This window comes from Cuculus canorus, chromosome 4, assembly GCF_017976375.1.
Source record: "Cuculus canorus isolate bCucCan1 chromosome 4, bCucCan1.pri, whole genome shotgun sequence".
Taxonomy (NCBI): Eukaryota; Metazoa; Chordata; class Aves; order Cuculiformes; family Cuculidae; genus Cuculus; species Cuculus canorus.
The window spans coordinates 39,950,611-39,977,319 of NC_071404.1; the positions used below are offsets into that span (position 1 = coordinate 39,950,611).

The following is a 26,709-nucleotide window of genomic DNA, read 5'->3' on the forward strand; positions in this document are numbered from 1 at the left end:
TAATTTTGATAGCTGAAGAATGTAACCGTGAGCTAATTGTTCAAGTCTCTTGTCAAGTTGTTTAATGTATCACTGCAACATAATAATGCTTGTTCAAATGGAAAGTTAACAGCTGATGTTTTAAGTGAAAAAACAAAGTATAAAAAACCCCAATGTTTACTAAGGTTTAGAAATTTTCTTTCCTATTTATCAGATTGTTCTAGTTTTCAACTAAACCAGAACCAATTCTTCTACTTTTCAGTTAAAACCTCTTCTGAGTGACCACAATTTTGAAGTTACATGTTTTTCATACAATGTCTGCTTCTAGAATTCAGAACATCTGATAGTTCTAGCTATTGCTAAGGACAAACAGTATGCAAAAAGACCCTTGTTTATATTTATTCCTACAGAAATAAAGGCCACTGCTAAAGTTGTTGGAACACTGTAAATGAGAGGGCAACCAGGGTTGCACCTGTGGAGAGGACAGGTGACGCAAATCTGACCAATGAAGTATTTCATTCCATATACCTCGTGCTCAGTATGCAGCTGAGGGATTGAAAAGGTCAAATTCTCCTGCTCTATGGCCAGCCATCCACCCTTCTGCCTTTGATTGCACTCCGTGTATTCCTGAATCCAGTTCCCGAATCCAGTTCCCATCTGCTGTTGAAGCCATTCTGGGACATCCCAGTGCCTGCCCTGAAGCGTCTGTGATGATGTGACTGTCATGGGGGAACTCAGTATTGGCTTTGCATATATTTAATATCTTTCATTATTTTCTTATTAAATCAATCAGTACGTGTTGATCAGTAAGTGTTAATTGGCCCTTGGCAAGGCCACTTCTGTGGTCAGAAGCAGGGACTGGGCGGTTCACCACACCTTTGAGGCAGGGAACTTAGTACATGCTTTTAGGTGCATTTCTGCTCTTAACTGAATGAACACCAGGCTGTGAGGTCTCGATCTCACCCCAAGTGTGACTTAGTTGATATAAGCATTAGAACACCACCCCATCTATCTGTTTTACCAGACGCAGTTGCCAGCCCCTCCTGCCAAACTACCCTCTTTTGCAAAACCAAGTTCTTTGCCATCCACAGGGCCTAGCAAGTCTATTACACCACAACTACATGAACACACTTCAAGTATTTCAAGATTATTCAGAGTGCGTATACTGATTTATTTCAGAATCTGCTTCAGATGACTCATGAATGACATTCCATACAAGTATGACATAAACATTTCTAGAAGTTGACAGAGGACACAATCTTGCTAAGTACGGGCTGTCCATTGCTACTACCTTGTTCATATCTTAAAAATTCTGCACATGTTCATGCAAGAAGGGGTTGCAGCCTACATCCATCAGCATAATGCACAACCAGCAAGCGTTTCATAGAGTAGGCAAGCCAAGAATAACTGACCAATACATACTTTGTTGAAACACAACCTTTGTATTCTGACTCCATAACCACTCAACAGTGAAATCACTTATCTTTTATAACCCAGTCAAGAAAACATGTGAAAAGTAAAAGCTAGTTTTCATACTAATATTGCACTACTGCAATTTTCATTTTTACAGTTGAGTTTTATTTGGGTTGTCTGAATGCAGGTAGCATTGGGATGTAGGGATACTCCTAACCTTCTCCCTCTGCAGCCACATTCCCAATCAATTCCACCTAGGTGAAGTGTACACTTTCAATTATTTGAAGTCCTTCTCAGCTCTCCCTTTCGCACAACACGACAATATTCTTTCACTTCAGCAAATAAAAAGCATTTTGAGCTGGGCTGCAGGTGCCTTCAAGATGGCCATTATTCTTGCGAGTTGAACTCTCCTCAACCTTAGGGCAATCCTTTCTTTTCCCATTGGTAAAGCTGTTCTGTCAAGTCAGAATGCCCTCAGTAATGAAACTGCTATTGCAACGTATGTCAAGGTGCTGAAGGCAAAAGCTTGTACTCTGTAATTTCAGAATAAAAACCCCATAACAGAAATCATGATATTAAATAATCAAAATTGAGAACAGACAGGGAAGAACAGAAAACTTGGTAATAAAGATTCAAATCAGTTTATTCCAAGTCACGCACAGATATCTTTTGAAATGCACTTTTTGCACTGACAGTATATTATTTTGACCAGAGGCAAGTCCAATTTTAATAAAATCCAGATAACATCTGTGAGTGCATTACAGAGGAAATGAAGAAGGCATTATATAGTTCAATGTCCCAAGTATAAAAATATAAATCCTGCGTTTAGTTAGATCTCTAATCAATACACACATCTTCAAATTGGATTTGTTTCCTTTTCTAGTTGGCCTTTTCTTAAAAAAAAATAAAAAAATCTTTTTAATACAGCGATATATCTCTTCATCAACTTTTGAGAAAAAGACCTATATGAGGGTCAGTCTCAGTTTTTCTGATGCAGTGTATATGAAGCAGTAATATGTTAACACTAAGGTCAAATTACTTCAAAATTTTGCTGCATTAAACTATACTCCTCTAGAGATTTGTTTACCTTATCACTAACATAAACAGTCAGCTGAAGTTCCTGGATGTTACATTAAGCAGCACCGAGGCCACTGTGAATTCTTTAGGGAGCAGAAAACATCTATCTTTAGCTTTGTGCTGCTTCACTGCAGCAATAGGTTTCCTAGCTGATAAGGCTGTGAGCTAGAAGTGTATTCAGCTATAAGCCTAATAGGTATGTGGATTCATACTTATTTTCTCACACGTAATGTCTAGGTGAGTTGGGTCTAGCACTGCAAATACCTGTCAACATTGTGGCTAAGGAGAGAACACTTGACCAGTGTTCAAGATGACAACGTTAGCTCAAATTTACAGTTTTCAAATACCTAGGGTGTGAGCAACTATGTTTGGGATGACTTTCAGATGACTCCGATTCCTTCGCAAGTGCTCTTTCTAGGTATTGTCTACTGCAAGAATCATGCTGTAACTGATAGTAATAAGGCTGCTTGGTGACCCCAACAGTTCATTAAGCCTACTCAGGTTAAGAAGCAAAAACTGGCCTGGTCTAGCTGACACAGAATTGCCTCTTGTTCTCAGCAGTCTCCTTTCTCTCCATGACACACCACAAGAACAGATACCTCAAGGAAGCAAGAATGGTAAACACCGAGAGCTCTCTTCTATGGCAAGGTGTTCTGTATGCTTTACCTTTCACAGAAGGCTCGCTTTACATCACAGGCACAGACTACTCCTTGAAAGTCACTTCCAGGTTCCTCAGCCTTCAGTTACTTTAAAAGATTGCAAGATCTGGCCTAGCACTTTTGAATGACCGGAAATTCACTTCAGTGAACCACTCCCTACTGATATAACAATGTTTTTCACTAAAAAGTTTTCTGGCAGAGCCGTATTTTGGGTAAACCTAGGAAGGGGGTGGGCAGTAGCGGATGGCAAAGGAATAATAAAATTCCATTTGCAAAAGCATATACTTGTTTAACTCCTGTATTCATTACAGTTCTAGACAGACACTCACAACAGTTAGTTCCCAGTAAAAAAAAAAAAAAAAAAAAAAAAAAAAGACCAGTAAAATATTTCAGAACCAAATCAAGTACCAGGCCTTATCCAATGACTTATATTAGCATTTATTTTCCTGTTATCTGATGTTCCTTTATTAATAATACCCAGCAGTTTGCCTCAGAAAGTTATAATACCAGACTCAGACTTTGGTGTTGGTATAAGAATAACATTGGTTAGCAATTCTACCCAGCTCATTAACATTATTCAGCAGCAGTTGGGTACTTGGGCACTTTTAGTACAGTAATACTTGTAGAAGCAGGAATGCTCCTGCTTCTGCCTTTCTCCTTCCATTTTTTTTTTTTTTTCCTTTCTGTCACTATTCTAATCACATAAGCAATGCTCAATATTCCATATCACACAGCATGGAGAACAAGAAGACACCAGCTCTCTTCATCAAATACAAAACCATCAGTTTATCACAAAACATTGCCATAAAATTACTTGCATAGAACTACATTTCTGTGTTTATAAAACCTTGTTTCTCAGCTTTCTGAGAAGCCACACGCAGTCAGACAGCTGTTAACTTGCCATGGTCCTCAGCCCTGCCATTTGCCACCACTGCATCCTCCACATATACCACTGATAACACCTGAGGCTCCTCTCTGACTTCAAGGTCACCTTATCCAGTTTCTGACTTCTGTTCCTATCTAACACATTTTAATTATACCCTTTCTGTTCAAAGGAAAGGCACATCACAGAACATTTTCTGGGCTGCAACCATTTAAGCCATACACAGAACCAAGAGGCAATCCTAGACATCTTCTGTTAACAGTTAATAGTGCCCCATTTCTTGTCCTACTGTCTGTCTAGGAAAAGTGCTAAAAATCTGTATCCATGTGCTCATTTGGATGTGTTCAACAATGGATGTTGCTGGAAGCATTATGTTTGGCGCCCCAGTCCCCACAGGCTCACATTTTTTGAAGTTAAGGGTAGTTACTTTTCAGGGACAGGCAGACGCCCAAGTTCAAAAGTAAAGTCTCTGGTATATAGAGGTGGAGAATTATTAATATTGAAGAAAACAAATCACTTGCATAACTTTAAAGAGCTCAGCTTGAAAGTAAATTCATTGAGAAATTATATACCATCTTGAAAAACAGGCTCCTAAACTTAAGGAAAGGGACAGACTTTGGTAGAGGTTGACTTTCACAACATTACAACACCCTCTTCCAATTTTCTTTTGTAAATGTTGTATATTTTGACAACAAGGCCAATTTTTAGAGAAGTAAGCTTTCACCACATCAGAGAATTGCTGTCTGTAGCAGAGGTTTTCTGTGACAAGACAGTCATTCATACAATAAAACTTTCACTTTCATTTCATCAGAAAAGTTATATCCAGCCATGATCTGAAGCCAGACATTCATAAATTGGAATTACAAGTGACATGCTACATAAACTAGCTGTCTGCAAGCAAAATATGTAGAATATCATCTTTATGCAACAAACAGCACGTATTTCTTGAGTAGGAAGTTGTGCAATCTGACACTTAGATAGAGCTGCTTTTCTTTTAGCACAAGCACTCTCATCCTACTAAAACTGTATAATAACAGTAATATAATTTACAGAATTAACAGTTTAAAAAAAAAAAAATCAGACAACCTCTATAAGGCCAAAAAGAGGTTGGTAGGCTATTACAGTAATTGGGCCATAGATCAGATCTTCCTCCACGTTCACATAAAACAAAGCACATCACTAGCATTGAAATTCACTGAGCAACTGAACAACTGAGCTCTAATCAAGTAGTCACAGGCTGCTTTTGCAGACTGACTTGCATGTTATTAATCTGAGCTCATTAAAGATCTGTCACAAAGCATATGGTATCTGATATGGGACAGTATCATACTCTCAGATGAGCAGTGGTATAGAAAACAGAGCCATGGAAGGTGAGAGAAAGGGGAACATAATAGATGACAAAATGAGAAGGGGCTGGCTCATTAACTGAAGAAAAAATTCCCAGTTTGTCATTTTCCACCTAAACAGTAGTTCATTGCCAGTGGCAGAAACCAGTTCTGCCCTGCAAGAACCTGTTAGCTGATAAGTTTTCCAATCTTTTTTTCTTGGCAAATCTGGTTGATGCTTTTCAGGTTAAAAAAAAAAAAAAAGCCTGATGATTGTTACTGCTAATAAATTAATTGTTGGCTGTGGCATTGTTTATTTTTTCTTATAATAGGTGTTGTACCAGTCAGAGAACCATGGGGTAAAGACACTTGGAAAGTCAATCTTACACGCACTGCTGTGTTAGTAATAGTTCACAGGCTTGACTACGCTAATACAGTCAATAAAACACAAGAGGAATAAAGGCTGATGTATAAACCTATCACGTGCTGGCAACCTACATGAATTGTTTAATTAATTATGCAAATTTACATTTCCCCAAAGTTCTAAAACACTAATTAGAATTTTTAGTATTCCTTTTTAAATGCAAACTGTTCTGTAACAACAGTGAAAACTTGCTTGCTTTTCCATTTTGTCCTTTCCTCGAAAACTAATGCCCATGTTCTCCTTCTTGTCATGTTTCTAGACATCTGCCAACAGACTAACTTCAGAGCAAACTACGTTAACAAAATATACCCCATCCACACACAAATGTGCAAACTGAGCCCCCTACCCCCGTTTCAAAAACCCCCTCACACACCAAAAAAGAAAACCTCCCAGAAAACAAGTCACTTTTCACAGGCTCAATTTTCCAGAAAGCAGGCTCACAACATCAGAGCTGCACAAAAAGCCACTGCAAAGATACCTGACGCAGAAGCATGTTGGTACCTCCAACATTAAGGTGTTCATTTTTCATGACAGGCGATTCTTACTGAATCTAAGTCTTTAATTTAGGTACAGTCTGGAATAGAGGGCTTGCATAAATCAGGTATTAGAACTGCAACTCAAAATCCATCACAAAGTCAGATACATTCTGCATACCTTCATATGCAAAGGTCTGTAATACCACTAAACTTTTGCAAAAACCTGTGGTACTTGGACCTAGGCTATATTTCAGTAGAAGTCTCTAGTGAAGAACTAAGTGCTAAATCATTGGGAAAAGGAAAAAGATTCTTAAATCTAAGTATCTGTCAGCACACAGAAAAGCCAGTTACCTCATCAATAGCTTCCTGAGGCGAAGTAAGTAAAGTCTAATACTTGTCTCTCTCTTATAGAGCTCGTTAAGTGAGACTGTATTCCTTTCATTGGAGTTTAAACTCCTGTAAGCTCTCGGTTCAGTTCCCTTCCATCTTGACATTACACTACCATTTGACCATTTGTTCGTCAACTGTAAATCAAGAACGTTAGTTTTGTTGAAACAGAGTTTCAATAACTGGATCAATTTTCTTCCTCCCATTCCTACATAAATTTAAAATATAGAAACTCTTATAAATTATATGAATAAAGATATTTCGCAGCTTGGGATACCTATATTTAAATCTACATTTCCTTCTGTCATAGATGACTTTTTATATTCATGTAGGATTTTATATTAAATTTGTCCGTAACCAAGTATTGCACTTTCAAATTCCATAACATTTGCTCACCTCCCTCTTTAATACCAAGCCTTTAGACTGCATTATATTGATATTTAAAAAGGTGCCGCTGTCCTTTTACTTTTATAACATCTAAATGTCATAATTTACGGTGAATATTATGCAGGAACTATCTAAAGTTTTGGAGTTTGATCACAAAAGCCAAAAGATATGGATATGAATAAAATGAAGGCATACAAGTTATTTTGCAGACAAACCAGCAAGCAGCTTGGTTCCTGGCTGTGCACTAAAACATTTTTATCTTCCTTTATCAAAAGTTCTTTATTTGCATTTCAGTATTTGTATTTGCACTAGTTAAGAAATGGAAAAAGCTCCAGCATTTTTATTCATCTTTTACACAGCTTACAAGTTTCTACTTTTTCTCACCTATTCTAACAAGGACTGGCTTTTCATGACAACCTCTTAGACTTTTTAAAAAAGGAAAAGTTTGATTAGTTGAACACCCTAGAGAAAAACATTTGTCATTTAATCACTATTTTTAATATATCAGTGCTGTTGAAAAAGCCTATTCTTACTTTCAACTACCTACAAATGATTTTTAGGTGACTAGCAGAAAACTCTCTCCTTATAACACAAAGTTGTGAAACAAGTCTAGCATGCACAGTACTTCTTAAGTAGTATATAACTGATTTCACAAAAGAAAGCAATAGTCATTTCTCAGCCGCTTGACATATGAAGCTTCATGGAGAAATTATGCAACGAGAAAACAGGGATACAGATTTATCACTAATCACTACACTGCTTCAAAACTGAAGTAAACTTTGCTTGCAATGATTCTATCAGTTTTGACAACTGGAGACACTTTTATTTTTTTACCTAATCTGTCTTCAGTATCTTTCATAGAGCTCTACTGCTCATCAGTCTACGAAAAAGAAAATAAAGGGTCAAGGACTAACAACAGTAAACAACGCATCTAGTCAATCACTTTTTAAAAGATTGTTTTATGAACTGGGAGTGAAGGAGGATAGATATCAGTCAGCATTTTTTCAACATAAAATAACCTAACTGTATTATATGTGATGACTTCATGAAAAAGAAAAAAGTGCACAGGAAAACATGATATACCCTCAGTTAAATACAGTTTGGAGGATCATAAATACAAGCATTAAATCTGCCTCAGAAGCACCAAAATGATTCACCTGACTTGAAATTCAATGTTACTGAATTCAGAGTAGAGAAGCCAGCATATTTTTCTTGCATTTTTGCTCTTCTCAAAACATGCTGTACCAAATATTCTCAAGCTTAGAATTGGTATCTATTAAAAAATACATTTCTAATTTTATTTTAATAATACCAAAAATGTATACATAAGTCTTCCTATTGGTACAACAGTTCTAGGCATAGCTCTGTGCAAATCTTGATACGTTTCAGATTTTCAGATCAGACACTTATGTTAAGCATTTCCATGCATATGAACCACTTCTTCCTGCTGAAGGCGGTTTTAATGAAAAGTTAGACAGGTTAATATAACTGGAAATGAAGAGGAATTGGAAGATTTTGATAGTATTCTAGGAATTAATGAGGAATTAATATTACAAGTAATATTTACTCTCGAAATACTTGCAGCCAGCAGCAGAAACTAAGGGCAGGCACAAAAAAGAGCAGGAAAAGTTACAATATTCCTTTTTAAATGGCATTAATTCTTTAGTAACTTGGAAGCGTATAAGTTTTCTAAAACGTGAACACATTTAAAAGTATATTGACAATAGTTGGTACGATGTTCATTAAAAAAATGCTGCAGTATCATCATATTGAGCAAGCATAGCCTCAATAGCTGCTCTAAAAGTATCAGAAGCATTTTTACTTGTCAGATATCTCATAAAACCAACTTATAGACTTCCCTGTAAGTTGTTTACTACTAGGAAATTGTTAGCCTGCAGAAAAATTGTTGTTCTACTTTACACTTCTTTCATCCAGGGTCTAGATTTTATAAATGTACAATAGCCAGAACTGTACTCACTTTACAATTTCACTTAAATTGCATCAGAGCTAGAGAGGCAGTTCATCAAAGGACATATTGCAACTAAACCAGCAGATGTGAGAGGGTAAGATAGATGTGTGCAGCATTAATCTTCTTAACCCCTGAAATATCAAGTTAAAAATCTTACACAAAATAATTCCACTGCAGTGCTCTACTAATATTCCTCCTGGTCACCCAGAGGCTTTTCACAATAGTAGGTCAGAAATCTGCTCGTGTAAGTTCCCAGCTGAGACAAAAGTTTACCTAAAACCCTAGCAAAGGGTACAATTCTCCTTTTTATTGTCACTCCATCTTCTCAGAACAAGCACATACACTCTAGCAACTGAAGCTTCAACAGAAACAAAAAAAACCAATGCCAAAAAAGGTCAAAGCTCATCATGCTAGAGAAATCCGACAGAAAACTGATTTCCCAGTTCCATATCATTGTTACAGATGAATTTTACCTAAGAAATTGTTAAATTTCATTTAAAGAACTTCAGAGCATTCATTTCTCATGTTGCATCCAAGAAAAGATGGTGGCAGAGGTCATTGACTGCAGTTTTCTTAATTTTACTATACATGGATGATGTAAACTTTGATTAACTATTCTAAAGCAGTTTTTCACATTCTATATAACAGTCTCATTTCTCTGTACTGCTACTTCGCACGAGTATATAAAGTTGTCTAACTCAATAAAATTCCATGATTAAAATTTAATCAATTGCATCCAAAATGGTTAAAGTTAATACGTTTTCTGAGTAAAGGTAAAGCTTAAGAAAAGCATGTTGAAACACTAAAAATGCAATATTTCAGAAATAATACAGTAAAACCACTACATTAAGGAAGGCCAATGAACAGTTCAGTCTCTTCCCTTTGACATTAATATTCACCCAAAGTAGAACTAAAGCCACTTTATATATGTTTATTGCAGATAACAATCAAGACAGTACTTCAAGGCAAACTGTCCAGCAGGTAGAATCTCCTCATTTTTTGCTTCCCTTTAGTTTCTATATGGACTACGCAAGGAACAATTCTAAGTTAAACCAAAACCATTTGGGTCTTACCTCTGTCACTGAAGTCATCCACAAGAATGATTTCCGCTATCAGGCTGTCTGGAGTGCGGTTGATAATACTGTGTATTGTTCGCAAGAGTGAAGTCCAGCCTTCGTTATGGAACGGGATAATTATACTAGTATTTGGTAGCTTTTCCAAGTACACCTTGTGCTTACAGCTGAAGGAGAAGAAAATAATTGTATAAGCATACTGGAAAGTCTGAATTAGCAAATACTGTCATCCATTTGAGCCACTCAAATATCATGGTTTCTGGTATGAAATCCAAGAAAGTGTAATGAACCAGTACTGTCACATGACCATAACCAGTTCATTTAAAATATTTCCATTGATTACAACATACAATAAATCTGAAAAATGACAAAAGTTTAAGTACACTAATTAGATACTCTTCCCTCACTGGAATTCTTTTTTCCCTGCAAATTGACAGAGGACATATCTTCTACAACATTATTCTCAGAAAACACACGCTCTTGTCAAAGAATTCTGAAACATAATACTAAGCAAAAGACCCGAAATGATCCTTTTTTTGTCCATAGTGAACAAATTTGTAAAAGCAGTCTACTATACCAAGAGGGAAACTCTAGAAAACAATTCAGTACTACCCCGGCTGACATCTGCTCACAGTATGCAAAACAACATAATCCACAAATACAACTCCAACTTCAGATCTAGATATCCAAAAAATGACTGCTGTCACTGAATACAGAGCTAAACCAACACATGATTCTGAAGATGCATACTTATACAAGCAAGAAAATACAAACAACCTTTCATCTTTGCAAAGAAATTCACCAGCTTCGTTGCTCTTCTCTGGACACGCTCCAGAGCCTCAACATCCTTCTTGTGGTGAGGGGTCCAGAACTGAACACAGTATTCGAGGTGCGGTCTCACCAGTGCCAAGTACAGAAGGAGAATAACCTCCCTGGACCTGCTGGTGACCCCATTTCTGACACAAGCCAAGATGCCATTGGCCTTCTTGGCCACCTGGGCACACTGCTGGCTCATGATCAGTCGGCTGTCAACCAGCATCCCCAGGTCCTTCTCTTCTGTGCAGCTTTCCAGTCACTCTTCCCCCAGTCTGTAGCACTGCATAGGGTTGTTGTGCCCCAAGTGCAGGACCCGGCATTCGGCCTTGTTAAACCTCATGCCATTGGTCTCAGCCCAGTGGTCCAGCCTGTTCAGATCCCTTTGCAGAGCCTCCCTACCCTCCAGTAGATCCACACTTCCTCCCAGCTTAGTGTCATCTTGCTGAGGTCATTGATAAAGACATTGAACAGGGCTGGACCCAGTACTGAGCCCTGAGGAACCCCACTTGTGACTGGCCTCCAGCTGGAGTTAACTCCATTTACTACCACTCTCTGGGCCCGGCCATCCAACCAGTTTTCAACCCAGGAGAGTGTGCGCCTGTCCAGGCCAGAGGCTGACAGTTTCTGCAGCAGAATGCTATGAGAAACTGTGACAAAGGCTTTACTGAAGTCCAAGAAGACTACATCCCCACAGACTTTCCCCTATCCAGTAGTCGAGTGATTTTGTCATAGAAGGTGATCAGGTTAGTTTGGCAAGATCTGCCCTTTGTAAACCCATGTTGACTGGGCCTGACCACCCGGTTCTCTTGCATGTGCTTCATGATAGCACTCAAGATTACCTGTTCCATGACTTTCCCCGGCACTGAGGTCATACAACTACCTAAAAGGAGGTTGTGGAGAGGAGGGAGCTGGCCTCTTCTCCCAAGTGACAGGGGACAGGACAAGAGGGAATGGCCCGAAGCTCTGCCAGGGGAGGTTCAGGTTGGATATCAGAAAAAATTTCTTCACAGAAAGACACTGGAACAGGCTGCCCAGGGAGGTGGTTGAGTCGCCTTCCCTGGAGGTGTTTAAGGAACGGGTGGATGAAGTGCTGAGGGACATGGTTTAGGGAGTGTTAGGAAAGGTTGCACTCGATGATCCAGTGGGTCCTTTCCAACCTGGTGATTCTGTGATTCTATGTGATTCGGCATCTTAATCCAACAGTATGTATGTAACAAGAGTTCTTAATCCTACCATTTCCAATACTGACTTTTTTACACATTTGAGCAAAACCACACTCTTTAAAAAACAAACAATGGCCTTGCAATTTAGTCTCTCCCAATAGCTGAGAGCATTCAATGAATAATGTTTATGTTACTGAAACTGATAGGATCTCATCTTTCATGTTTTATTGAAAAAGTGGGAAAAGGGACACCTTTCTCTGTTGTTAACAAGGCATGGCATTTTCAGCTCTGTGGACAAAGTAACTAAACGATTTCTTATTCCCCAAGAGAAATGCACATCCTGATAAAGGTATCCCTACAAGCAGCAACATGTCAGCTTTGCGATAAACAAACAAAAGCAACAAAAAAAGGAAAATGTTTAGACTCAACATCTTCTAGGTATAAAAAAGTACAGATCTCTTTGCTGCTTTTCAGAAAGAATAACTATGCATATCAAGTACTGCTGTAGGTTATAATGTTGATATACATATATTTGCAGCTTGGTTTGTATTTCCACTTCATAAATGTCACTTAGAAATCAATATTTACCAATCTTTTGTACAGCTACCACACTGAAGAAATCTCCAAAGTAGCAGCAAAAGCACATAGCCACTACAGTTGTATTTGCAAAATATTATCTGTTCTGCAGCTGTGAATAAACAATCAAGTTTTTGTATGCCTTCCTAAAAAAATAAGATTTAAATTTGTAATTCAGACATTTCCTAAAAAGCAGTGACAATGACTTTAAAGACAAGCCATTTGAAAAAACAATAATTTTTGAAACTGTCATAAGTAGTTTGCTGGTAGAACATATACGCACACTGGAAAAAGGATAGTGGCTTTGCAAGAATGAAGCTCTGGAGTGAACAGTGCTCCTTACCTAGAGACAGAAAAGTTGAAGTATATATTCTAATATTTTGGGAGGGAAAAAAAAATCCACTGCAGCAACAGAATTAAGTAAAATTTCTTTTTCTTATCTGCAGAAAGATGTACAACAAAGGAAGTCCACTATTAACATGTAGCTGTTTCAGCTGCAAATTAAGAAAATCACCCACCAAAACTGCCACCTACTGCTGCCAGCTGTTTGCCAACAGTGATGCTTCTTGAACTAGAACAAATGCAAGTACCATACATACATATAATTCTTACACTATTCTTGAAAATAGGATTTTTCCTTCAGCATTTTTAACTCTCAGTATGATTTAAAACTAATAAGTCTCCATCTCCCCACAAGCCAACAAACAAAAACCAAACCCACCATACAACAATAAGCAAAAGAATACACACGGTCACACTATAATTTCTAAAAGGTAAAGAAAAAAAAATACCCCAACACACAAATATATTGGAATGTAGTTTTTTAAAAAGTCATCCCTTGCGTAGAACAATATGCCTTTTGAAAGGGCTTGTACTGAAATTTGTATATTTGCATGGTCAATATTACAATCTTATGGGTATACAGATGGGGAAGGTCATTGGATTTCAATATTGTCATCAATAATTTAAAAATAATTGCATATTCTATGTGATCAGAAGGATAAGCACCATCAATGGACTTAGTTTAAAACCTTCATTCTTCCTAGAGAATAGATTTTTCTATTAACCCTAAAAGAGAACCATGCTTTGAGGACACAAGAGGAAAATATCTTATACTTTCTTAACATGTCTCCATCATTCTGCTTTGATCTTTAATCCTCGCTTATCAAATTTACTTTTAATTTGATAGTCATTGCAAAGGTACCTATCTACACGTGAACTGATTTCTAGTAAGTCATCACTTTCTTACTTTCCTCAAAAAAGCCGGTCAGAGTCTCAAATTTACAAAAATGAAAATTTAAATTTCATCACCTCCTACTGTTAAGATAGTCTGTTAGGTTCCATAGCAGTGGCCTACTTGCCTTTCTTCAGCAAGTTAAATTCCGCTCATGTTTAGCCCCTTGCTCTCTGACATGAAACTAACTATAATAGAATATCCCCGTTTTAGAAGATGTACCAGAAATCCATTTTATTTGAAGTTCTCTTCGGCATCATCTAGCAGAATACAGCCTCCTACGTGTTGTGATGGGCTGCAGGACAGATCTGATGCACAGTTGTGATGCTCAGGAAAGCCCTGTGAGCTGCAACAAAGATGCAATTAGATACCCACTGCTGAGACACTGGATTTACCAAGAGAATAATCACATATGCATGCAGCATTTGTTTAGAATCCATCAGTGTGGTTCTTTATTTCCTGCATTTAAGAAGCGATAGCAAATACCCTGGTGGCAAGAAGACTACTTGGAAGCACAGAAACTGCTTCTTGTAAGCCATTGCTAGTCTTTGAAATAATGATCAGGGCTTTCTGCCCAGAACAAAGGATCAGTTATCATGTCATTAGGTCAGAGTGAAGTCCATAGTCATAAACTATTATTATATTTAAATCTATTAATGGTACCCACAAGACAGAATAAACCAGTCTGGGTAGACGTACGATTCTGATTATTCCTAGATTTACACAGTGCAAGACTAGGGTGGTGAATTAAAGCAGCTTGTCCGTTTCACAGCCAGGACTGGAATCTGGCAATACATGGGAACGTTGTCTCATTCTCACACCATGTAGTCTCATCACTCCCAGGTAAGATGCCACCTCTCCACTTAAGAGCTTTAAAAGACAGTGAATTTTAGTGATAAGGACTATTTTGCCTATACTTTTAATCATCTTAAGTTAATGTCACAAACTCTCCTCAGTACTTACTTTCTTGCAGCCAGGGTCTCCATCTTATTACTAGTCACAACAACATTTTGATTTTTAGTTCATTGTAGGAGTATCAGTATCAACCACGTACGCTGTACTGATATGCCTATTCTCCTTCCTCCCAATAAGTCTAAAGATATAACTAATACACAAGTTACTCCTAAGGATATCTTCTCCACACCTAAACGCCCTCCAACAGTAACTGCTTGTACTTAGTCAGATCACACAGAACAAGGGAAGGATCTAGCTTACCATCACTCCATATGGCAAGTTAGCTATTACACCAAAATAATTTGCTTCTGCAGTATAATCCTACCGCATTCTGGTACTGTTATACAGGTAAACTGGGAAATGGGAACTCATTGTGTTCTCCAGCTGTACTTTTGTTAAAAAACAAAAACAAAAACAACAAAGTAAAGGAAGTGGGTAGTTAATTTTTTTTTTTTTTAAACCATGCACATGTTGCCCCACATACTTGAAAATGCAGAATTTTTCAGATAGAGTTTAATCAAATAATAACTAGTCTTTCACCTTTAATTTTCAAAATGACTAAGTGCTGCTATTTTGAGACCCTGGAAAGCAAGGTCATTTATTTCAGAACTGCAGCACTCAAATGCCTGAACCAACAAGCTGGGAGGGGGTAAGAGAGAGAAGAAACAACATCAGATATTTAAGTGCAACACACCAGCAATTATTCATGGAACAATGCTGAATAACAGGGTTCGCAGCTAAGGCTACAAGAATGATAATTTCTTAGCATAAATGTTAATAAATTTCTGTAAACTTATCCTTTAGTAAGCTCTTAAATCGGAATAATTTCTGTGTTAAGTCTGAAAATAATATACAAAACTGTATTGGCAGAAATACCTAGGAAGAAAATAACCATGATAAGCAGCTGACATCCTGCTAGGTAAGTAGCTCGCATCCGCATTTTTGTGCTGAAGATATTACATTAGCATTCAGAATAAAGGGAGTTTAGAAAGAGCAGAATGTGCAAGGGACATTATGCATTTCCCTTGCACAAATCCTCAGAATAATGAAATAACATTAGGAATATGTACTTTGCCAGAAAGATATTTCTTAGAAACAAACACTTGTGTATGGCTATATGACAAAATTGGCACCAAATAATAAATTTATTATCAGATACAATAACATTTTCAAGATTATTATCATGAATCAAAAGTTATGAACCTTGAATTATGCTCTCAAATACTGTTATTTGTGACCAATCTTGTCCTTCTTTCCATGATATTTCAGAACTTAATCTCTGATATGTCTTATCAAAGACTACTACTATATCATTAAATTTGTCACTTAGAGATTTTCAGACGAGGTTTTCATAAACAGAGGTCCTCTCTACCAGAGCAAGAGCTGTTTACAAATTAATTTTCAAAGCAGCAAGTACATCTTCACTACCTCTGGACAAAGAACCTCCTCTCTCCCTTTCATTATCAGATACGTTACTAAGCACTAATCATATGTGTGATTCAAGTATGTAGTTTATTACTGCTTTGGAAAACTGAACTGCACAGAAAGCTGCACAATATTGTTTACTATACATATCCACCACAGAGTCACCACAAAACACCTACTATGAAATCAAAGTTCTTTACAAAAAGGTACAGCAGAATTTCTTTGTAAATAATTTCTGAAAAATGTTAAATATACATAACTGACCAAGTGGAACTTTTTATATCAGCTTTGTATTTGACATGTTGCTCCTGAAGTTGTTATTGCAGCTGGGCATTTGGCTCCACGAGTTCAAGGCTTATTCATGTAAATGATACACTGTCACACCATTTAACTTCCTTTAAAACCCTTCATACTGATTTAGTTATTCCTTTGAGATACAGTACTTTGCTGGGTTGAAACAAGAATCGAACCCAAGTTTTTGAATAAAACACTTGTAGAGTCAGTTTGAAAGTCAGAGAGACTTTCAGAAGGTTAAAAGTAAGAGGTTCCTCTATTCCAGAAATACTAACTTACCCTAGAAAGAAACAAAAATTGTCACAGAAACATGTGGAAGCTATTTGCAGCAGAAAATAATAAAACACAACTTGAAAAGAGGACCACTCATAAAAAGAAGAAGTAGTGAAGAGGAGTGTAAAGATGCAGAACTGCAAAATTCTCCACCTTTACAGTGTCTCTGTTAACAGAAACACGCAGAAATCAACTGCCTCTGTAGAAGAGCAAATGAAAGAAAAGGGCTTCTAAAATGATGAGAAAGGAGAGCAGTGCTGGCACCATTTCGGCCACTTCATAGCAAAAGCAGATTCATAAAAGCAGCAATTTTTTTGATCCTGTGGATATAACAACAATATTTTAATGCACGTTAAGGGATGCCGATAGCAATGCCTTGGCCAGTTACCGGGCTCTGTGCCTTCTAGACACATCAACAACCTTGTAAACTGCCTTTTCTGATCGATAATAGCACAGCATAAGTTAAATGTCTTGCAGACATGCCTTTGCTGCATTTAGGAAGCAAGAGAGCAGCCTACTACAGCAGTTACGGCATCATAAAAGTAGCCCACCTCCAATTTTCTCCTCTTACAGGAAGCGCCAGAGAAAGTTAGAGCAAACCAGAAAGATATTTTCAACCTTTTTTTCCCCACTGTCTTTGTCAGCACACGCTCTCTTAGCTGAGCTGCTTTTTCAGATCTGACCTTTCCTCTCTTTTAAAGGGGAACTACAGCTCCCACTGGGCTCCCAGCTACAGACAAGCCCTCTACAAAGCTACTAGAACAAAACATTTTCCAGTAAAGATTTACATAACAATTTTCTTAACATGTCAAAGTATTCAATTTACATCAACAAGCTTCAGTCACACCATGTTTGTGTTCTAACCTAGCCCGGACAACTGGGCCTGATAAAGCACTGATAACTAGTAATTCCTGCTGCCATTTGAAAAGGCTATAAAATTAATTTAGGTGTGAGCTGATGGAGGACAAAGTAATCTTTATTTTCAGCAACTCACAGCTGGGAAGCAAGCAGGCAGTACAAGGCAAGGGCCTTAATGTCACAACACTTCTCACTACTAGAACAAAAAAAAAAATCTCCAACATATTATTGCTATACTCGTGGTGGTGCAAGATTAAATTGTATAGTAGAAAATTTACATTACTGCTATCTAATGCACTAACATCATCTCTTGGAAACTAGGTAAAGCTCTGTGTTCTTTATGTAGGTTCCACTCAGCATGGACTTCATTGGAGCTGATAAAGTAACAGACACCTAATTCAGTTCTATGTCAAATTGCATTATTTTGGCCTGTCATGGACAATCTCCAGCAGCACCGCATGTCTTCAAAGAAATCAAAGCCAATGAATTTGCCTCACTTCGTCCTTCAGATGGAAAGTTTTCTCTAACTAAGGGAAGAACATAAGAGGCAGATAAGCCTTATGACACAAACAAAAAAATAAATTAAAAAAATAAAATCACTCTTTTACGTGCTTTAAGAGACTTACCTACTTACACATATGCATTAAATCTAGTGTTGGGGAAAAAAAATGAATGCAATAGTAATTTTATACCACCTCAACATCCCTCATAAGCAAGCTTACATCAGCAAGCATCTCAGTACTCTAATTATATTTAGTGTTAAATATTTGCACTATAGTTATATCGCAGCACAATTAATATAATATATACACATACACACAACCCAAACCCACTTTTTTTTTTTTTTTACAGAGAGGATTTCATAAATATCAGTACACTCAAAATTCATACATTCACACAAAGCAGGCTTATCTGGTTGTCTCTCAAAAGTCAGTCAGACCTTAACACAATCAATAAAAAGCCTCTGTTCTGAGTGTAGGTTCATTTTCCTGGCTGAAGGAGAACAAACAGGATTAGAATTCTATTTTTTCTTGCCATCTTAAAGTGCTTTTTTAGGATATTACTTCAGGAACAAACCAACTTGTGACATTCAACTACCCTTTAACTTCTGTTTCAGAAATTCTAATTATCATTTTACCATTTGTCATTACATTCTAAAGCTATTCTATAGGCTTTTAAGAACCCTCTGACATATCAGCCGCTCCTTTCAGCTTTGTGCCACTCCTCAGGCACATGTCCCATTTGCCACAATTATTCAAAGATAGTTAAGAGTGGCCTCAGAATGGTACCGGCATTTATGAGTGCATCCCATCAGTGCCCATGGACTTAACACATGCAGTTTGCTTAAGTATGTTGAGATATTCCTTGTGTGATCTACCTACATGTCTCTTCCACTGCCTTTCACAGCAATATGTGACCAGGCTCACATCTGCCTCTCAACATCATCTCCCATACACCACGTATGAGACTAAATAATGGGTGATATACTACTATGTCTGACCAGTTTCTATAAGACCGAAATCACCACTAGTAGATGTGGGAATGAATGCTGTGAGAGTGCTGATCTAAGGCCCCCCAGACCACAGGCATCGGTAAATTCTCATAGATGCTACCACATCTTGTGGCTGTACAGCCTTTGGCAAACTAGAGCTTGATGAGGCCATTCATAACCAAACCAGGCAAAACAGAAAAAGTCATTGTTTGTTCCAGCCTTGCTGTACATTTACTCTCCTTTTTACATGAGGCATAACTGCAATTTCTGTTGCCAGAGAGAATGTACTGCTGGCACTTGCTGTTTTGTTAATATCGGAGTTGAAATTTGATTTGCTGAAGTAGCATTCAAGTCTATTCACCTCAGATACGTGCCTGATTGTATGAAAAAATACTTGGAAAGGAAGCAAGAATGGATATGTAAGAGAAAGGAAGATATACCGGGGCTTTTCATTGAACTATTAAGCAGCATAAATTGTCACTTTCACCTGTGAAATGCAAAGGTATGTATCCTCAGAATATTACACATCTCTCGGATTTTAGTGAAGTTACACGTACTTTCCTGTTTTAGTACTGTATTATCTGCGAGTTAAAAGTTCTGAGTTTACCCATTGCCAAATGCTAATAGACTTGGCTATCCCAGATGCACAGAACTGGCTGGAGGGTAAATATCTTTCAGTATTCTTGTACCTATTAAGTTTAGATTTCACAGTTATGTTTACCGCAGTCTGCTATTTTCTCAGCAGCGTGGGAGCCTTTGCTGGGTTCTAGGTACCATGCAAGGCATCTAAATAGACAAGATCCACTTTCCTCCGCTTGTATAAACAGCCTATTTCTTTTATGAAATTCTTTTCAGCAAACAAAAACAGACCCATCAGTCTTGGGCTCTCCTCACTGGGCTATTTCACACCGTAGCCTATTTCTCATCAAAAGTATGGAAGAGGAATCATCAGTCTTCAGCCACATTTTACGTGCTACTGCCATAAAAAAAAAGGACATGCAAAGCACACAGAAAGCACTTAGGAATTACTCCACGTTATTTGTTACTATCGATACAGATCATGCAGAGGAACTGACAGCAGGCATGACAGAGACAGAAGGCTACAAGTTTCCTTGAATATAAAATATTCCTGATCCTGTTTTGAGGAGCTGCACTTTGAACGCGATGCCCTGAAGCAATTGCAGAGAACAATCTGGTGAGGCTTGGAAATGGGGACATTGCCTATAAAGTTTCGGACCACATGACTTTCCACCTTCACTACATTATTCAGTAACTACAGAAAATGCTTTAAAGAGCAGTCAGAGCAATAACCTACAGGTTTCTCACTACCCCACTAAAAACATAATTTGAGTTTAACCATTTGCTCTGTGGCTAGATGAGGTTAAGGTAATACTAGTAAACAGCAGTATGAAGCAATGCAGTGCGTATGTGTGCATGAAGACCTTTCTGATTTCCTAAAGTGAATGAGAACTAGAAAGAAACCTTCTACTTTCTTTGTTTCTTCCAACATACAATCAATAACTCAACAGAAGATCGATCCAAACAACTAAATACTTCCATGAGCTTTATTAGATATTATGAAGTTCAGCATACTTAAATTAGGCTCTGCAATTTTTCTGTTGGTTGAAGCGCAACAACTTAAGCCTTTCTTTAAGATCATAGAATGGTGAGGGAATTCACTGGAATCTATCTTGGAGTACTGCATTAAAGATGGACTTTTAAGTTTCACTTTTAAGAACAACATACATAGCTTAAACTGTGACATATGCACTGTATTTATAGAAAGAAAGCAATTAAATACATTCAATGAAATAACTAAAATTTTTTAGATCACTTCGTGACTGTATAACTAGATTATTTATATTATATATTCCTTTCCCATGCAAGTCTAGTAATTCTAGCCTTTCTGCAAAGTTAACTGAAACGTATTAACAATAACTCTGCAACTATTCCAAAATTACAAAATTACAGTTAAACAAAAAAAAACACCCCATCCCCCAAGAAACACCACTGCATATTCGTTTTAGCCTTTTCTAAAATATACAAGGGACAGCAGCCACATTGTATTCAAATATTTTGAAAGAGAACCATTCAGGCATTTTCTGAGTTTCTGCCCTGATAAGGAGGGAGAGTTGGAGAGTTTCAGTTATGCAGAACAGGTAGAGTGAAATTTGCTTTTTTATTATTAAAAAGAAAGAAAATCTCATTAGTGTTCAGGACACAGAAGATCGCACAGCCTTTAGCTAAATACCGGTACTCCTTTGAATATGAAAATGCATTTCTTCTGAGGCCTGTGAAAAATATAATATGGAAGAAAAATGAGCATATCTCAGACTTCTGAAAAGGAATACTGCTGGGAGTGACAGTGAAAGGCCACCACCCCACATAGCAACAGCAAAACCAGCAGTGAATGCTTGGAAACACTGACTCTAGCCCATATGGGGTAAAAAACAGACATTGCAAAAATTAGATTGGGCATACTTAATGTGCAACATAAACATTAAGAATTTCAGTACAAAACGAATCTATGTATGCCCAAGGCAACCTAAAAAGGATGGGATTTCTCGTGATAACTATTCAGGAAAGCCAATGAGAAATTGTGCATCTGATCTATGACTACGCAAGTTATAAACAATTAATCTACAAATAGTATATAAAAGGAGACCTGTTCTTGAAATCGACCTATACGAACAAATCAAACCCAAAGGTTTTAAATTCTAATGCTCTCAACTCTATCAGTATCAGAAATTAACTTGAATTCCTTGATTCAGTTACAAAAAGCTAAAAAATTGGATACTCAAGTCCATAAGGACTTTGGAATTTGAAAAAAAAAATTATATTCACTGTTCAGAACAGATAATTGCAATAATTCCCCCAAGTCTCATTAAAATCACATTTTGAACACTATTCAAAATGTGAATCAGATTCAGTTTTGGTTTTTGAACAGAACTGGTATGAATGACAGAATATTTAATAATGTTGAGAAGATAAGAAGTAATGCTAACTACTATATTAAATTAAAATAAGTAGCATTTGTCTGTCTACAGTAGTAAACAATACTGCCAGCATTTTTCCTAGCTATAGGAGGCTTGTTGTATTCTAGGCTACAGAAAGTGGCATGAAGCAGGTGAAAAGAAAAAGCAAAATACTATTCTTGCAGTGTTTGAAATAATTCTCATATTGGCATAGTTCTAACTCTTAAGTAGTAATTCCACTGCCAACTCTCAATACTACCCAAAACTCATAATGTTGCCTTCCACTTTAGGTGGGGACCAGAACTCTTATCTTCACTAAATCAGACCCAAAATCCAATGAACTGAAATGATAATACAGTTTCAGATTTTTTTTTTTTAATAAAATAAAGAAAAAAAGAAAAAAACCAACTTGTTTTGTTGGGTGGTTTTTTTTAACATAAACCTGGAGATGATTGTTGCAAAGAACAGAATTAGCTACTGTAACTTGTCACGCGCATCCACCATGAGAAGACTTTTGCATGAGAGTGGGACAGAAACAAGACAAAGACCACTCAGAAATGGAAAAAAATATTCCTGAAGTGTAGCTATGAGAGACAGAAAAAATGGGAGATGTTAGGGACACAGGGGAGCTGTTCAGTCAGCATTAAAAGAAAAGTTAACTGTTTCCTATCTCTAGGGATTTTTAGAGCACACACATTTTAGTCTCTTCAAAATAAAAGAAGCCTCAATCTGAATACATCTTGCTTAAGTGCCTTAAATATATCACATATACATGAAAAAAAAACCCAATCAAAATTATAAAAGAAATCGAAAACCTGAGTTTCTCAGAGCTCAATCATCTAAGCATTTGTTTAGTTTGACTCATCCCTTCCCCAGATGGATTTTGCAAATCCTGAGCCCAGTTTCTAGAGAGACCACAAAGAAGAAAGTTCATTTGGATTGAAAAGAACAAGTTTTCATTATCTGCTGGTTTTGCATACTTCCCAGAAAACCAAACACTTAGAAGTGGGACCTGACATTTCTTCGGTCTAAGACTTGGGAATAAAATATTTTTTATTAAATTATTTGAGAGAAATGTGCAAACTATTGTAACTGCTCTTTCAATTTTTCAGGAAATTAATCTTTAGGACAGACGAGCCTCTGTGCATACAGTGTGGTATACACTAACAGAGACAGAAGATCAAAGACTCAAATTCTATAATAACAGTGTCCTCCACAAATATGCAAAAGGTAGTTAAAAGCTGAAGGGTGGTTAGAAGCTCCACAAAGCAAAAGCCCTTTATAACACTCAGAAGCTGACCAAACTAAATCTTGCTTGCTATACTCACTTGACTTACCTACTCTGATTTTATTTCAATAAGAACACCTTTTATTCTATAGTCTTCACAGGAGTGACTCTCAAAGCAACCTTATGAGGTATGAACTACTTCACATTTCACACATGCTTCTGAAGAGAGCACACATTTCCAAATATGAAGTGCAATCTAAGACTGGTCTGCATCATATTTAACACAGCAGCTGAGAGATGGGTTTGTTTCTGACAGTAGGTCGAAAAGCACTGTCAGTCTTCCATGTGCCTTTGAAATTCAAGACTTAGACTTACCTTAGGCTGTAATCATAGGAAGTATAGAGCCGAGCTTTGTTACCTTAATCAGTGTACTACTTAGTACAAAAGTTTAGTGCAAAACCACTTTTTAATCTTTACATTTCCATGATAAGTGATACAGTCAATTAACTAATGGAACACTGTTGTTACAAGCGTTTAACATAAGGAAGGTTAGAAGCACCTAACACAATTCACTCAGGACACTACCAAACCATTCACCATAAAGGACTTCAATGAATGCCCTAGGAATCTCTCTGAACTGAACATGAAAATGATGCAGATATCCAAGGATTCAAGGTACCCAGATGAGAAACTTTGGTGAAAGTCACTAAAGGGTTTGTTGGGGGGGGGAGGAGGGATCGAGCAAGGCTGGTGTAGCACTGATTTATTCCCAATATGTCACTTCTAACAACACATCACTCGCACTGCTTCTGGGGACATGAATGGAAATGTCATTGACTGTGCGGACAGTAGCGGGTGAGAAACAAATTGCCAGAAGATCAGCTTACAAAAAAAGAAGGGAGGATAAACATGCCGGTTTCTTTTTGTACTTGGTAATTGCCCTCTGCAGTTTTGCTAATAGAGAAGGATGCTTGATGAGCACATTTATTATGCCAAAAATGTAACTTAACACAGCTTTGATGCTGTACAGCTGTACATTAAAGCTCAAATTTCCAGGAAACACTCTTTCTATAAATAATTTAAGGTAAATTGGCAAAGTAGAAGGTATACAAAGCATATAAAACATACAGCTTGTTATAAAACATTATTGCTTTTGACTTAATGCCATACAAACAGTACTGTGTCCAGTTCTGAAATCCTCAATGTAAGAAGGATATGGAGCTGTTGGAACAGGTCCAGAGGAGGGCTACAAAGACTATCGGAGAGCTGGAGCACCTTCCCTATGAGGACAGGCTGAGAGAGTTGGGGTTGTTCAACCTGGAAAAGAGAAGGCTCAGAGGAGATCCTATAATGACCTTCCAGTACCTGAAGGGGGCTACAAGAAAGCTGGAGAGGGGCTATTCATAAAGGCCTATGGGGATAGGATGAGGGGGAATGGGTATAAACTGGAGAGGGACAGATTTAGACTAGACATTAAGAAAAATTTCTTCACCATGAGAGTGGTGAGGCACTGGCACAGGTTGCCCAGGGAAGCTGTGGCTGCCCCATCCCTGGAGGTGTTCAAGGCCAGGTTGGATGGGGCTTTGGGCAGCCCGATCTAGTGGGGCTGGAACAAGATGATCTTTAAGGTCCCTTCCAATCCTAACTATTCCATGATTCTATGAATACGAATTTATATAAATTAACAGATAAAGTATTTTTGTAAAACAATGCAACATGGCAAACACCACCAACAAAAGATTTTATTAAAAAAATGGTTTTGTGGCTAATTCCTCCACTGAGAATTTTTTCTTTTAAATCTTACTATGCAAACATTTATATACTGCTTGTTTTTTGAAAAGGACAGTTCCACATTTGACAGAACAAGAAGTGTTATTTGCCATGATATTTTCCTTCCCCTCCACACCTCTGAGAGCTTTTATCAAGCTCCCAAGGTCTGCTCTGTTCTCTGAAGAATTTCAAACTAATTCACGCAGCAAAATTTTATAGATTAAGTAATGAATAGTTCTCAAACTGCAACATCTTATAATAAATGGGACTATATCCAAAGGAAAACACAAACTCCAGCATGGAGACAGTTAATTTGTCGCACTCCTATACCTTTCCCCCATGCACTAGTTGCATAACACCTAATTAAAAGAGGAAAAAGCACCACACAAAGAGACCTACCAAATCACCCCTTTGGAACTGAGAAGGACTCCAGAAGACTAGAAAGGCACGCATGCCCTTTCCTGTTACAGATAGAAAGGTTTACTCTTCATATAAGGGAACCAAAAATTACGGAACATAAAAAGAAAGTTATGTTTGCTGAGAACTGCATGACCTTCTTTAGCTCAGTGGTTATTTTCCAGAACTATCTTTATCCCGTTTCTCTGTAGGATATCACTGATATCAAGAAACAATACCTTTATCCACACACATTCCCACTACTCCAAATTCTGGAGTTGTATTTCATCATTGCTAATTCTGGGGTTTTTTTTATTTAATTCTATACTGCATAAATCAGCTGTAGTATCAGCACCTGAATGACTGTAGCTATTGGATTGCTTTTACTTTTTTTTATGTAACCAAGCCAAAAGAAATATTTTTGAGATACTGGTCCAAACGTTTCACCAAAAAATTTATACCGCTTGTCACTCTGCCCCCAGAGCCCACAGATTTGCAACTATTACAAAATGAGAAACTGAAAATCTATGGTAAATGTTGTTTGTCACTACCTAACAAATCACTACCCAGAAACACCACGAAAATGCAACTAAAAGAGGACTTCCATAGTCTTAAACTTATTACTGATGAGAGGCCAGTAACAAACAAATTTGTTTTTACAAATACATTAACAACAGAAAGAGAGCCAAGGAGAATGTCCATCCTTTACTGGATGCAGGATGGGGGGAATATTGCCACTAAGGATGAGAAAAAGGCTAAGGTATGCCTCAGTCTTTAATAATCACACCAGTTATCCCCAGGGTATTTGGCCCCCTGAGCTGGAATGATAGAGACAAGAAGCAGAATAATACAGGAGTAAGCACTTAATGATCTGCTACACCACCTGGGCAGTCACAAATCTACAAGGCTGGGCAGGATCCACCCAAGAGTACAGAGGGAGCTGGCAAAGGAGCTTCCTAAGCCATTTGCCATCATTCATCAGCAGTCCTGGTTAACATGGGAGATCCCAGATGACTAGAGGCTTGCCAACGTGATGCTCATCTACAAGAAGGGCTGGAAGGAGGATCAAGGGATCTACAGGCCTATGAACTTGACCTTGGTAGAGGGTAAAATTATGGAGTGGTTCATCCTGAGTGCGCTCGCCAGGCAACTGCAGGATGACCAGGGAACCAGGCCCAGTCAGCAAGGGTTCATGAAAGGCAG

At 37.6% G+C, this 26,709-nt stretch overlaps 1 protein-coding gene across 5 annotated transcripts in view; it reads right to left on the reverse strand.

Annotated features, from left to right (window-relative positions):
• The window catches only part of GALNTL6 (polypeptide N-acetylgalactosaminyltransferase like 6), a 472,134-nt gene that overhangs the window by 261,360 nt on the left and 184,065 nt on the right, over nucleotides 1-26,709 (reverse strand). For all 5 annotated transcript variants that reach the window (XR_008449564.1, XR_008449563.1, XR_008449562.1 and 2 more), the window contains exon 4: nucleotides 10,053-10,219. Coding sequence is in view for 2 of the 5 variants with exons in the window: in XM_054064636.1 (XP_053920611.1) it covers nucleotides 10,053-10,219 (167 nt within the window). In the remaining 3 variants the exon portion in view is untranslated. The remainder of the gene's footprint in view (nucleotides 1-10,052; nucleotides 10,220-26,709) is intronic.